The following is a 15,443-nucleotide window of genomic DNA, read 5'->3' as shown; positions in this document are numbered from 1 at the left end:
GAACTGTCAGTATCTGACCAGTGACAGAGGGTGATGAAGGATTGTTAGTCCGATAACGCTTTTGTCACATAAATTACAAACTTCAGCTTTAATTGTCTTAAATCGTGGCTGTCCTTTCCGAAACCTGAGCTGTCCAAATTTGCTGTTTTTCAGGAAATGATAAAAAACACTGTCCTTCAAATGATTAAATACTGCGTTGTCAAAGTTGACAAGCACTCTTTGATACTTTTCATTGGTTAGATATTTGCAAAACCAGGTGACTAATAATAATCATTTATGACACAAATATGGAGATTTTCAGAAGGTTTCAGAAGGATAGCAGCAGAATGTGATAATGTCATTTATCAGACTGCAGAAATTAAAAAAACAATACATGTAAGTTTTTCCATCATTGGCTAAAAAGCATGTTCATTTACAATGTAAATAATACCAGGAACGATGCCTGATCCATATTTTTTGATGGTGTATGTGTTTTTCGGTGTCTATTCATCACATACGTCCCATCATCTGGCTGTTGTTCGTCCTTTCATTCTCGACTTGCTGTGCTCTCCGTGTCATTTGCTGTGCGTTTAACACGCTGCGACTTCTAACTTTGTTTTTTACTAACTTGCTTGAACGTTCCTTTGATATTCTTTTCTAATCTTGATTAACCTATCGAACCAAATTTTTCTGTATTTGACCTATTTTCTCTCTTTTTCTCTCCCTCTCTCCCATTGTCTCTTTTTCCTTCCCTTCCTCTTTACATTCTACTCCTGTCTCCATCTGTAAAATCGGACATCACCTGACCATCTCGTTTTCAAACACGCATTCGTTTGGTTTTCCTTTTTTTGCCCGTTTTCTCCACCCGTGCACTGTCCCGATGCTCTTCGGGTGTCTGTCGGTGTGGGATATGTGGTGTCAGCAACCCTTGGCTGCTCCTCTGTGGCGTGTGCTCTGGTCACTCTCATGTTCTCCATGCTGACTGTACTCGTGCTGTCATAAACTGGGGCTCGCCAGCGGAGAGGAGCGCCTGTCCTAAGCCCCGCCCACTCTTCAGCCACACCCTTCAGTTTTCTACGCCTTCTGAATCTCTTGCTGGCTAAACAAACAAACAAAAGAATATCAGTCATTGGAATTAAGCAGAGTGTTCGGTGCTTGTGCCATTCTGTTTTATTTTTCGTTGTTGTATTTTATTTCTAGTTTTCTTAATAAGTTTCTGTAAAAACGAAGGCAGTGCGTATGAGAAGGTATTTTTTAAACCATTGGGCTTTGGAGAATGTTGTAGAAAATATTTTCCCAGTTAAAACGTGATAATTGTTCATGAGCCCAGTTAGCAGAGATGTTTGTCCCTTTTTCGATCACACGTTCCTTTTTTTATTCTTCTATCATTCTTAAGCTGTTTGTTATTAACTCCTGTGTTTTACAGGGACAGACACCCAGGTTTGTGTGCAGACATTATTGTGACAAAATGTACATAATTTTAGAAGATTCCGAAAATATATACTTTCTTTAAAGGACTTTTCTTTACTTTCTCTCTGCTTCTTACTTGAAAAGGAAACTAATGCAACTGCTGTTAAACTCACTCATGACAACAAGTATCATTTTCAACAGTGTACTATTATGTTCTGTAATACATTTTTTTGTATACACATACCAGTGTGGTCTCATTGTAGGATTTAAGCAAATACGGTAATATAGATTAAATGTTTATTTCTGTGTGTTTTTAACAAACACAGCGTGGTTTTGAGTCGAAATCTGTCACCAGCTTTCGGCTTTGAGTTGCATGGGACTGTACCACGTGACTGTAGTATGTGTTCGTCCCATGATGTCATGGTGCTCAACGCTGGTTAAGAGGGACCCACGGAGCCTGTACTTCTAGGAGACAAGAATGTTCTGCTGTACTTTTCAAACGACCGTCTCTGTTCCTTATTCCTTAAGGCTATTTTTTCTTGCTTAGACAGGATATAACTTAAACACTTTAAATGACACCCCCCAGACTGAATTTTAATGCGCAACCCCAGAGGCGATCTAGTGTGCATGACACAGCCTCCATTATAACCACATCAGTCAATTCGGAGCATCGGTGACAGGCTTTTACAGGCATGGAACTCGATTTTAACCTTCGGACAGGCGCCCATATAAATGTGGATGGTGTTACGAGGTCGCGTTATTATTATGCAAGACTTATGCGTTTTCTGGGTGGTTGTTAGATAAAGTGCAACTAATGTAATTAAGTGTCTTATGATATAAAGGCTCATATTATGTGGATACAAGGCAGAGCTATGGAAAAAAATGAGGTTTTGTTTGTTTAAAAAAATGGAGTAGCATTTGTTTCCCATTTTGGATTGGATTCTCGTGGTAATAAAGTGATGCGCTCTGGAGCTTTGGCTCCTGGAAACGCATGTGCCAATAAGCTTGTCGGGCTCATCATTCATATGTCGGTGCGTCTGTGTGTCTTTAATCATTGTGTTCATGTTGGATGACACTTGATCAGAAAAGCATCACCCAGTTTGGTCTGTCTGGGATTTGTAATGCCGTCCTGGATGGATTACCAGCTTCGTTCAGTTTACCGGAGGCTAAACTATTTTGAAATTCCAAACTTGGCACAGGCATTCGCACCATGCGTGCGCACTTATCACAGAGAGTGCCTGCGAGGAAGAGGAAGGAGGAAGACTGTGCCAAATCGGCGAGGCGACTGAATAACACGAGAGCCCTCAGAACAGACTGGGGATTTATAATGACTGCGATGCGAAAACAAGCTTTTATCAGCTCCTTAATAAGCTTAATAAGTCACATTTAACAGATGCCTGTGCAACATTAATGATCATTAGGATTTGTCATTTTGTACAGTTAAATATTGATCCCGGAGGTTCTTTATTTTGTATATTAATGTATTTATGAATGTAATGTGTGCCAAGGGTTGGCCACAACAAGCACTGTATTAAAATCATGAATATCTAAGGAAAATTATAAATCACAAATATTCAATTTAATTATTTTCCTTAACAACTAAAAATGACTAATTAAGAGCTAGTGCATTTTTGTGGTGTCCTCAGCCAATCAGTGTTGCCAGGACATTGTTGTGACATCATCTAGCTTAATGGGTCACGTGGCATTTACAGCTCTGGCGCTTGGATCGGACTAATAAATTGTTATGCGATGTCTCCATTACCAAAGATGCCAGCATGCAAGTTGCGTATCTCCCGGTATGCATGATGAAACAAAACAGTTGATGTTAAGATAAATGAGAAAGCCAACAGATGCTTCCAGCTATTACAGACCTCCTTTATTTAGTCAGAACGTGATTTAAAAATTAACACTCAAATACACATTGCCATTGTATCTTTAAAACCTCTTTATTAGTGATCCGGTCGTAATAAAGTCCGGGACATGTGTCTGCATGTCTGTAAGACGGTTCAAGCCCTTTGCTGAGTCAGCAGAGCGATGTGTTATTCGGTCAGTCAGGGAGTTCCATCACACCGCCTTTGTGCTCAGATATGTCCCGTGATTTATTGCACTTGTTAAAATGCAGACTGAAGCTCAGGAAAACAAGTGGCGGCCCACTGCACGCCCAGAGCTAGAAGTGCTGCCGGCCGTTCCCGACTGGGCAGTAGATTAAATCTGTCAGCTCAACCTCACGTTACCCAGCCTGCTCTGTTCTCCCATACACCTTTAAAGAGCAAGAGAGACACTGCGTCTGAAACCTTTAGAAATGTAGCAAAGTTTAATAAAACATTTTTTTTATATATTATAATTTTAATAATCATTAATAATAATATATATATATATTAATTGTTATTATTGTTATTGTACATCTGGCAGAATGTATCCCGTGCGGCCTAAAGGAATAATAATAGATCCAGATCTAGACTGTATTTCTTTCTAAGTCTGTCTACTTTCTGCACTTTACCACATTTGAACAGTTTTGGAAAGAGTGAGAGACGCTGCACTGGCTGAATTTCCTAAAAGTCTACAGTGCCAGACCTTGATTAAAGTTTATTTTTTATGTTTCTCTTCTATACGGTTTTGTTTGTAAGGCACGCTGTAGCGCACAATGTTCTGAGAGCGGTACACCGTGTTCTTTTCTTATTGATGTTCGAGTGGAGCTGCGGGTTATGATGAGTGTCTCAAATAGGATTCTTTCCTGGTAGAGTTTTGTCTAATGCATTTTCCCTGCAGGTCGCTAAGTGCATCCATAATTCATGATCCCATTGATACATATCGATGTATTTAAGACCTCTATGTGGCTACTACATTAATGATGAAAGCTGTTTAGAAGGGCGTTTCATTAGACGCTTGCCTAGAATTCACTAATGATAACGTGAAGAATGATAACGTCTATTTGAAATTTAGTTAGTGTCAACCTACAAAATAGCATAAGGAAAGTTGCTGAAGTGCTGAAGATTGCAATACACTAAGTTACCATACAGTAGACCAAGGCTCCAAGTGCCTTTTGTTTTCCCTTTTCCCCACTCTCACCCGTCCCACCAAGCCTCCAAGCTTACCCATCAGCCTGGCATCCCGTGGTCCCCTGCGCCCTCGCTCTGGTCGTCTCTCCGGTGGGGGCTGACCCCACTATCCTTGCCAGTCCGGCATGTCCTACCCGATGTCCCAATCTAGACTCATTCCCTGTTCCTCCCCATTTCTGTGTTCCTTTGAAATGTCAATAAATAATCTCTACAAACTGAATCGGTGTTTCATTCTGACAACAAGATTTGTTAATAAAATTGTCAAGCACTTTTTAGTCAATATGCTTCTCCGGATTTAGTTTTATTTCCTAAATATCTGACAAGAAAAGTACTTTTGTCATGTGCTCAGGTTATCTGTTGGTCTATTTTTGTAAAAGCAAGCTCTTCTAGTCATCTTTGCAACATCTTAGTGTTGTTGTTTTTGAACAATTCAATCATTTTCCAGCAGAGACCGATTTGATTCCAGTTGTTACGGGTTTACTTATGCAGCGTGCATGTGAATACACAGAATAAAACATGAGTTTATAAACATCAGATGCATGTTGTGAGCAGTGCTCTGTTGGTGAATCCATCTCTGCTTTTTTAGCATTTTCATACTGTAGCGTTTTATTACTGGTAAGTAGTCTTTCATATAAGTGTTTTGATAAACTTAAAACAGTTCTTGTTTTCCTCCGTGCATTTTTACATTATTTCCATGCGAGTAATGAATGCCGCTCTACATGATGTGATGTTTTGCTGTTCGAAAGCCGTAGTTTCAGTGTGTTTGTATTGGCTAACTGCCTTAATCAAACCAATTATATTATAATAAGGCAAACTGTGAAAGTCAAAAGTTATCTTCCTCTGTATCAAGTTGATACTAAATGTGCTTCATAGGACGGTGGTTACTGTGGTTATTTACCTGAGCATTAAAATAAATACATAAAAATATATTTGAGCAGAAACGGATTTGAATTTAATTCATTTGATTTACTTAGATTTTAATTGTTTTGAAAAAATGTTGCACCATTCTGGTATTAAATGTTTATACTGTAATATATAGTAATAATATGTAGTTAATATTACATTATTTATATTTAATAATAGATTTGTTTATAGATTTAAAAATGATATTTAATGATATTTAATTATTTTTTATATAAATGAATATTATATTCATATTCATTTTTGCTTTGCCGTCATAATGACCAAAATATAAATTGTCCAAAATCTCCATAATATTTATTGAATATGAATTATTTTGTAAGATACATAATCTTTCACTCATCTTACATCATGGACTGTAATAAAAGTTTTGTTTTGACAAAGTCTCTCTTCTTTTTCTGCTTCCGAAGAAATCAGCTCAGGTCTGGGCACCGGAGCCATCGTGGGCATCCTCATTGTAGTCTTCATCCTGCTTCTCTTCGGTGTGGACGTCACGTGCTACTTTCTCAACAAGTGCGGCCTTCTCATGTGCATCGCCATTAACTTCTGTGGGAAGTCCGGTCCCTCTGCCAAGGGCAAAGATGTCGAGGGGGGACAAGCTGCCTTCTCGTGAGCCTCTCTTTTCCTTCTCTTGTCGCATGTATGTTCTGTCGTCTGATAGCATCCGTCTGTGCTATTCCAGCTTTATCAGTCCCATCAGCTCTACAGGACGGCTTGAGGCATTCTCATCTATGAATGCGAATGATGTAAATATTGGCTCATGGCAGCTGTGTTAAGATAACAGGAGGGGAGAGATAGTCCAGGATGGTTTACAATGTGATGAAAACAGGCTGATGTCTCTTCTTGTCCTGGTGTTTCGAATGTAATATCATGAACTTTTTTTGGAAAATAACAATTTAGCTTTCTATTAAAAATCTAATTTTTGGACTAGTTCTTCATGTATTTTACTTTAGGGCTCCTTAATAATGATTGTTTCTGTTGGTCTGGGACAATTAGCAGTTCAGATTTCTGTTTCAACTTCATCAAAATTATGAAAGACATTTTTTTAGCGTATTTTAATTGCCTATTTTATCATATTTGTATATATAAGAAAACTATAATTTTCATTAAAAATATATCTATTTTTAGATGTTTTAAAAACATTTACAAAAAATGTACCTCATGACAGCTTAAAAGTCAGTAAAACATGATTTGCTGAAGAAATAAATTTGAAACCTACCAGTATTGTGGATTGTACATTTTCAGTCAAAACTGGAAATACTAATTCTCAGAGAATGTATTTATTACCAATATACTCTATTATATCATCTGTTTATATTTTACTAAACACCTGATGATAGAGTCCAGACGTCAGAAAAAGTTATTTTATTTTAAAATAATTTTTTGGGATGAGACAAAAAGGGAACGGCTCTTCGTAGACCACAAAATTGTTTTTTATTTGAATTTTCATGTGCCAATTTATGAGTAATGTGGAGCGTTATATATATGTGACCATTCACTTACCCGACTAAGGAAAGGTATGCCTTAAAAACACAAAAAATGCTTCAAAATCTTTAAGAAAGACTTCACAAGGTTATTTAAACCAACAAATATTGACATCTGACCAATCATGTTTGGAACCTTCAGTAAAAATCTTGCTTTTTTCATCTAAAGGTTGACATTTGCACGGAATTGTCCTAAGTAGTTTATTTTCATTTGCACACTCACAACCTTAAAAACCTTAAATTAATGTTAACCAGCTTGATTTTCTTAATTATGCTTTTAAATGAATAAAACGCAAAAGCATTGTTCACAAAAACACATGACATCCCTCCACAGGGAAATCCATTTTCAAGACTATAACCTATAGGATGTAGTTTATTACACGTTCTTGCGCGTTTTGCATCTTAAAAGCTCTCTTTCTCCACTTTTACAGAAAAGACGAGTCTAAAGAACCCATTGTGGAAGTAAGAACCGAAGAAGAGCGGACGCCAAACCACGAGGGAGGAGGTCCAACTGAACCCAATGAGACCACTCCTCTGACTGACCCTGAGTGAGTCTCCAAATCCCCACACGCAACGCAGCAAAATAATTCCTACACAGACAAAACAGCTCACCTGTGGTTCAACATGAGTCAGGTCACATTATGATAATTATTTCTGTAGAATATAAAGGTCTCGACCTGAAGCAGTGGCTGCTGTTAGTGGCTGAAACACTTTAGCTGCTGGTCGGCTGTTTATTCATTGTTGTATTATATAAGTAGGTTTTAACAGCGTGTTATTCTTTGGTGCTGGACTGCATGATAATACAAATATTAAGTCAACCCACCTTAGAAAATATCATTGTTTCTTTGGAGCTTATGTATCGGTTACCACCACCAACAGTAGATTAAATCCCACTCCTGTAATGTTTTATTTATGTAAAGCTTCTCTCTGTTGAAACATAAATACAGTAGATACCTCACACCCTCACTTTTCTTCAGTTACCTAACATGATTGATCATTCTAGTGCATGTTTGCTTTACTTACATGTGTATATTTTGCTACGGCCTCTCTTTATTCCTCTCCCTTTCCTTTTCTTTGTGTGAAAATCTCTCTCCCCTCTCTCTCTCTCCTCCCCCTCTTCTCACAGGCATGCGGCTGATACCACAGCAACAGTAGTGGACTTGCTTCCCTCTGTAACCACTAACTCTGATCCCGGCACTCACAGTCCCGCTAGCGATTCCACCACCCTTACCTCGTGCACCGCCTCCGCCGCTGACCCCACACCAGCCCCTAATCCCGCCCCACAATCCAGCACCCCCAAAACTAGCGTCACCTCTCCTACCTCCCCACAAGCTGCGTCCGCAGCAGTGGCCCCTCTGGTGGACCTGAGCGATACGCCCCCCAACCAGACCCCCATACCGTCTGATTCAACCGCCCCGACCTCCGCAGATTCGGCCAAAGCAGATTCTACCAAGCTCCCTGTGGGCGAGCCAACTCAGAGCACTGGGCCAAAGAACCCACCTGAGCCTGCTTCCGGCAGCCCTGCCAATCCCCCCCAAAGTAAGGAATCTGTGGTGAAGGGAGGAGCCCAACAGAATGCAGATAATGACCTTGCCAAGGATGGGTTTGTCAAGCCCTCCAACGCACCGCCCGCGCCCAACCAGGACGAGTATGGCCACCTTTAGATGTTTAGTCATGTTTGTCTTTCTAAAACCATCTTCACCTGTGTGTCTGTGCTCTCCGTCACCCCCTCCCTCTCTTCTTCTCTGCACACTCACTGTCTCACTCACTCATCTCGCTTTCTTCCAGCTGCTTGATATGATATCGAAATTCCATCAGGAATCTCACGCATCTTCAGTCGCGCCGTATTCCCTTTGGTATTCAAATGAAATTTGACATGGAGAGCTAAGCCGGCTTCCACCGTGTTTATTTGCACCTCAGTAAGAAGCAATTCAACGGCGGCGCTACGAAACAAAGCCATTATAAATGGGCAAAGTTTTGTTTTCGGGAGCCGGGATAATTGATTCCTCCATTATCTCTGGCAGGGCCTCGCAATGATTGGTTGTCCTGAATGGCACGATGCCACGCTCGCTATGATTTATATTGATTGCTTTTCAAAGCTCAAGTAGACGGTGAGAAATTAATAGGCAGTCTTTATGTTTCTACAGATAAAGGCTAATGTACGGCCATTGTAATTATAGCAAGAAGGTAGATGAGGTGCGGGGGTGTTTCTAAGGTGGGTGAAATGTCTTCAGACGGGCCAAATTGTACAGATCTCCATATTTCTTATATGAAAAGTAGAAAAAGGACAGAGACTTGTGACCTTCAGTTGCTCAGTTATACAGGTAGGGGGCGTCTGATCGACATGTGACATGTAAGCACAGTTTCCCCCGAAAGTGGAAATTCTTTCATCATTTACTCACCCCCTGTCATTTCAAACCTGTATAACTTTCTTTGTTTTGCAGAACACATAAGAAGATATTTTATAGAACACTGACAACATTGGCTCCCATTGTATGTTTGTTCACGAAACCACTGAGACATTTCTCAAAATATCTTCCACAAAAGAAAGTGTCATATACAGGTTTTGAACAACATGAGAGTGAATAAAATTAACAACATCCCAGACATAAACCGCGTTCAGCAAATAACACAGAGTCACTACGAATGAGATTTGATTCTCGTGTAGTTTGGCCTCAAACTTGAAGATATTCTCCAGATTCTGGCCTGTTTTTGCAAACTTTGGCAAATCCATCAAACTAGTTGTTCCCCAGTGAAGGCCATCTGACAGCAGATCTGAGCACATGCTGCTGAATCATACATGCCCCTGAGATTCAACAGAGATCAGATTTACTGCTAAAAGTAGCAGCCGTGACACATTTATGACATTTCTCCATCCATGAATAAAACAAAATGGTGCTGTGTAAATGTGATAAATAGTGAACTTATTTCAGCATCTTCAAAAATCATTGCACGCCCCTGGGAATCCGTTGGGTCAGTAGCTGAGATTACCACATTTTACTGTGTCAACATTCAGAGATGCCTAATGGAGTCAAAGCACTGTGTTTCTAAGTACAGAGAACATGATCTGTTAACAGCCAGCAGGGAATTAGGCGGAGCATAGCGTTTGTTAAATATTTACCAGAGATTTTGTTTTCTCTGCTTCGTTTGCACTGTCTGTGTATGACCCAACCTCCTCAGTCGACTCATGTCAGACCCGCTCTCTCTCAGCCCGGCACAGTTCTTTAATTTGAGTAGAAGAGCCCCAGGGAGGGCGTCTCTTATTGGCTGCCACCTGTGCTTATTGGCTGTATGTAGCTTGGAGTATTTTTACTGAGTAGTTTTTCTTTGCCTGATCTTCACAGACCCTGCATGATAACAATAAATCGACTCAATTGGGCATCATCGACTCCTTGAAGGGATAGTTCACCCCAAAATTCTCTCATCTTTTACTCACCAACATGTTATTGCAAACCTGTATGACTTTCTTTCTTCTGCAGAACACAAAAGAAGATATTTTGAAGGATGTCGGTGACCAAACAACATAGGCCCCCATTGACTTCCATTGTATATTCACAAAACCACTGCGACATTTCTCAAAATATCTTCAATTGTGTTCCACAGCACAATGAGTCATATACAAGTTTTTAACCACATGAGGGTGAATAAATGATGTTCTTTTTTCCCTCGTCTTCCTCTTTAAGATTGATGCTGGTATAAAACTTGAAATGTGTTTAGACATGAGCATCTCATTGCAGATGGAAACTGACAATCATACATTTGATTAAAGCACCAATAGCGATTTGTTATATTTTCTGTGAGAATTGAACATAGATCAGAAATTATAAATAGAACATGAAACAAAAACATGAACAAGAAATGTCTATATTTTCTGTTTTGTACATGTGACATCCACCAGAGGGCGCTCCGGTTTGATCCCTGCTGCGCTAAAGCATCACTACAGATCAGCTCGTGCCGAATAAATAATGATTCTTTGTGTCTGCAGCAGAACCGGTGTGCCAGACACACTTGGCGGCTCTTCACCCAACCTAGAACCCGATGAGATAGTTTTATTGTGATGAGGGTGACGATACCCAGCTCCACTCTGGATAATGTGGATCACTTATCATCAGTCGGGGACAAAGAGCTCAACCCTCTGACAGTGACACAGCAGCCGCTCTTGTGTCGTACCACTCAGATCGTGTAGATGGTTAACGTAAGACGCCCACGCTCCGCTGCACTCATTCTCTATCCCACAATGCCTCACTGTGGCTGCAGAGATGGGTCTGCTGGTGGTCCTGCGTTACGGCGTTGAATGATACCGCTGGGTGTCATAACCGTCCGGGCATGTTTGACGAATATAATAACCAGCAATTCACAGCTGATAACAGCCCGGGAGTGGGACATGTGTAGCCTACTTAAAACGGCCAAGTAAGAGAGAAATGTGTCCCTGTCAGGTTCCTTCCGCATGTTTAATTTCCACGCTTAATTATGCGTTTATGAACGATTTGACACACCAGTACAATACCAGTCAATTCCATACAGGATTTATCAGCCCTCGGAAAGAATCTGCGTAGCGCGAAATATTATAAGCAAACTTTTGGTATGTGCTTTGTCAGCTCCCTTGAGAACAAACGTCTACGTGCATGTAAAAGATTCAGTAATAGCCAGTTTGCAGTGGATGGTTTTCATTTATTTATGATTTATTATTTATTATTTTGCTTTGCCTCAACCAAGCCCGAGAGAAAAGCCGCTCGGTGTATCAACAAACTATTACACAGCCAATAAGCGCAGAGGGAGAGGTTAACATTTCATGTTGTTTTATGAGGATTGTCTCAGGATTCTTCCCTACGGACTCCGGTGCTGGTAACCGCACAGAAAAATAGTTGTTCATTGACTCTTCTTGCATGCTCCATTCCTCTGTTTTCATGGACGCTCATGCTGACGAAAGAAATCTTTAATGTCAGGATGAGATAACCAAACGGTTGCCTTAGTTATTAGCTCCACAGAAGTCTGCTCCCTCCAAACTCTTGGAAAGGCAGTTAGTTAGGCTGTACACTACTGATGAAGTTCACTTTTTAAGATTCTCTTTCTTTTTCCCCAGTGGTAAAATCGCTGTAGATGAAAAAAACAAAGCTGTGGAGACGGAGGTAAAGAAAAACCCTACGGAGCTGAAGACGGTTCCCAACGAAGCCCCCCAAACGAACGGCAACGAGAGCAAAGCGTGATCCAGAGCACGCGCCAGTCGCAGGCAGACAGCACCACATCACCGCCACATCAAAACACACGTCTCCAATAAAAAAAGGCTTTCTTCAGTTTCTTCTTTGAGTTTGCGGAAGAAAAAATATGTTTGTAGATGAATAGAGCGCCTAAAGAGCTCGCCATATGCCTTTATTTTGTACTTTATATTTCGTTCGCTATTACTGATGTGAAACTCGGCTTTCGTGAAGATGAAGAGATTTCCTTTACTTCTAGCGCACTCTCCTTGACCTCTTCGAATAAGATAGCTGTCTTTCTAATGGTATCGGCGTCTATCGGCGAGGTTCGGTATCACTTCGACGACTGAAAGGGTTCTTATTTTGAATGATGCCTTTACAGTCAGACCACGAAAATATCTGTGCTGTTTCTGTTACGTCCCGTCTTATTACTTTCAGTATTGCCATCATTATCGTCTGCCGCATCTTATTATTTTCGAGATGTTTTGTGTTTAAATAATGTACAAAAGCGACCACCTTTTTAATTTTATGTCTCATGTTATTTTTGAGAGTTAGCGATAGATTGTTAGCATGCTTGCTTTGCATAATTATTATTTTTCTATGTCTTTTATTATTGTGATATCTCTCTTAACACGCAGCTCAAGACATGAAAGGTTTCACACACTTATAGCCCACAGATCGCCACTATTTATCTATAACAGTTTTTGTTTATTTTCTTACTTTTCCGACTCCCACTGAATGTCCTTCAATGCCTATTAACTTCAAGACTTCTTAAAGGCTCATAGTTGAAAAGATCTGCGGTGATACGTTGTAAAAACTTCCCACGATTCCTTTAAAGAAACATTTGAGCTCTTAGATAAAGATCGTACCAGCGACCCACTAGGTACATGCAGATGTTGAACTTGTGGTCTAATAAAAACATCAGGGGCGCGTGTAATGCTCACGGGACGTGCCATAACGCAGGGTCAGGAAGTCAAAGTTCTCACGTCTGTGGCTCTGTTGGTTTTTGCTCACTTTGTTGATAAACAGCTTCGGGAACCCATGCAGCGACTGCTCTGTTCGACACACACTCGTGAAGGAAAATGTTTGTCGGTTAGGCATAAATGGCCAAATTCGTATAGTTTTGTAATTATTATTTAAGCCATAGTACTCCGGTGTGGATAGTAGCATCATGAATATTCAGCCTGATGTTTTTGTACTGTTTTTCTTTAGGCTGCAAGCTTGTGCACTGTGAATGCTTGAAATCCTAGTGTGAATACAGTGTGTTGTTTGTAATAGAATATAAAAGAATATCCGTAGGTTGTGAAAGCTGTAGTTCTTAGTTGAAACGATAAAAACATTCATTATAAGACAAAAAAAACAATGACGGCAACAGCAGATATGAAATAGAGGAGTTTGTGCCTTCAAAATGAACATCCTCTCATGCGCAGGATGTTACTCAGCTGTCTGCGACAATATACCCCACGCTGTAAGATGGTCCAGATCTGTAAACTGTGAAAAGTAATATTCAACATGTCATGTGGTTCTGTTCTATATGTTCAGGATCTCAACAACACGCCTCTGTTTAACTGATGCAAACATTCTATCATGTAAGTGCCCAAGACCTGAGCAGACACGGTGTCTGTGGCCCTGATTTCACCCGCATTAAGTTACAAGATCTATTCAAGTTTGGTCAAATGTCTTTTCAGTCTATTTGGAAATCTGAATAAGCATGTGGTGTATTCTGAACTGGATGTTGTCATTTGTGTTGAGGTTAAAATTGAATTGCTAAATACCTGAAAATGTCAAAGGCTTTATTCATTTATCGGAAATGTCAGTGGACTGTTGTCATTTCTGTTCACTGTTGACTTTAAGTGCTTTTATTTGAATGGCACTTTTTGATAACTTCCATTAAACATGCTTTACAGATCAATAGTATATGAACATACCACACACACACACGAATGAATGAAGTTTTATGACATTTCTAATCATTTGAATGTACCGTTAGTGCTCTGTTAAGCATAAGGTGTATAATGTGTGATAATGTTATAAATGAAAGTTATTCTAAAGTGTCAGGTTGGATTCTGGTCTTTGAGAAACTGAAGGCTTGTACAAACACTGTACCAGGAGGTGTACAAACTATTCCTTGTGATCCGATTCGAACAATTCAGAAAAGCTCTTGATTCATTCAGCTTCCATTCAATGTGGGACCATTTTTCTTGTGCCATTTTAAGGACAAGAGTCTGTTTCAAAGTAATGATTGTTTCAAAAAGCATTTACAGGGCTCATCTTTTGAGCAGTCTGATCACCCGTCTGATGTAAAGACCTTTGAGTCATTCACTCTCTCTCATCATTACTCTCATCCCAGGCCTTTATAAGACATCCATCACTCACAGCTGTATACAGATTTTTACAAAATCAAATGTTTCACCTCTTTCCCCACTGTCACTGCTGTAAATACTAACCGAAACCATTTGACTTCATTCTGTTAAAAATTTATTGTGTTCAATAAAATGAGGAAAAATATCTGTGTGCACTTTACTCGTTTCACATAGAAATCAATTCTGGGTGGAATTTTATGCTCAGAATGTCGATATTATTCATCCATCTGTTTTAAAATGGCTTTGTAAAGGGTTATATGTCAATGAAACTTTATCAGGACATAATGATGCACAACCAACACTCCTCAATCTGTCAAAAGCTTGTCTCAAAGTGTTACTCAATACACTCATGAAGTCTTATTTGATTGCATTCAAAGGCACTACCTACTGTACAATTGATATTGTTCAATGAAAATATAAGAATAAAGACATGCATTTAAAAATAGATGAAGAAGTTATGACAAACATGGGCCAAATGCAGAAGCATAGAAGTCATTTGAAATATCTTTATGCTATTATACACTATTTAAAAAATACAAAGATTGTTATTATATAAAGCATACAACTGTATGTTCACTGTAGATTATTTTATGTTCTATTCATTAGAATATGGTTTTCTTAAAGATGCAACAATCGGTGAGGGAATGTGTTATCACCACCAGATGGCGCTCAAAACACAATATTAACTTTGAACAGAAGTCTGCAGCAAACACATTTCATTTTCCTCAAGGTGGGACTGCCAAAAATAAGTAAATGCATCAAAATGCATCAAAAAAAATCTAACATGGGCTAAGAAACAAGGCTACAGTCCATTGTGTTTACAATCAAGGTTGTATTTTTTAATGTCTGTGTAGTTCAAGAGCTCACGGCTGTATTAATTTGCAGCGGCACATAATCATTTGTCCACATGGTGGCACTAAAGTATCGTGTTAATGTCTGGAATGCACGACTTCCCTCTATGCACATACTGTTAAAGGCCATGTATTAATTGCTAACGTTTATTTATTTACTTTTATACAGTTTAACAATATA

General features: G+C 39.5%; 1 protein-coding gene across 6 annotated transcripts in view; it reads left to right on the top strand.

Annotated features, from left to right (window-relative positions):
- ncam1a (neural cell adhesion molecule 1a) overlaps positions 1 to 14,556 on the top strand; it is a 187,147-nt gene extending 172,591 nt beyond the window's left edge. For 2 of the 6 annotated variants that reach the window (XM_056732029.1, XM_056732027.1), the window contains 4 exons: positions 5,780 to 5,978; positions 7,285 to 7,401; positions 7,980 to 8,501; positions 11,937 to 14,556. In XM_056732029.1, coding sequence (XP_056588007.1) covers positions 5,780 to 5,978; positions 7,285 to 7,401; positions 7,980 to 8,501; positions 11,937 to 12,060 — 962 coding nt within the window. In that variant the 3' untranslated portion in view covers positions 12,061 to 14,556. Of the gene's footprint in view, positions 1 to 901; positions 2,393 to 5,779; positions 5,979 to 7,284; positions 7,402 to 7,979; positions 8,502 to 11,936 lie in introns of those variants that run through there. The other 4 variants (XM_056732031.1, XM_056732030.1, XM_056732032.1 and 1 more) reach the window with 2 other exon arrangements.
- Positions 14,557 to 15,443: the final 887 nt, after the last annotated feature.

Source organism: Triplophysa dalaica, chromosome 19 (genome assembly GCF_015846415.1).
Source record: "Triplophysa dalaica isolate WHDGS20190420 chromosome 19, ASM1584641v1, whole genome shotgun sequence".
Lineage (NCBI taxonomy): Eukaryota > Metazoa > Chordata > Actinopteri > Cypriniformes > Nemacheilidae > Triplophysa > Triplophysa dalaica.
This window is presented reverse-complemented; position numbering and strand designations above follow the sequence as displayed.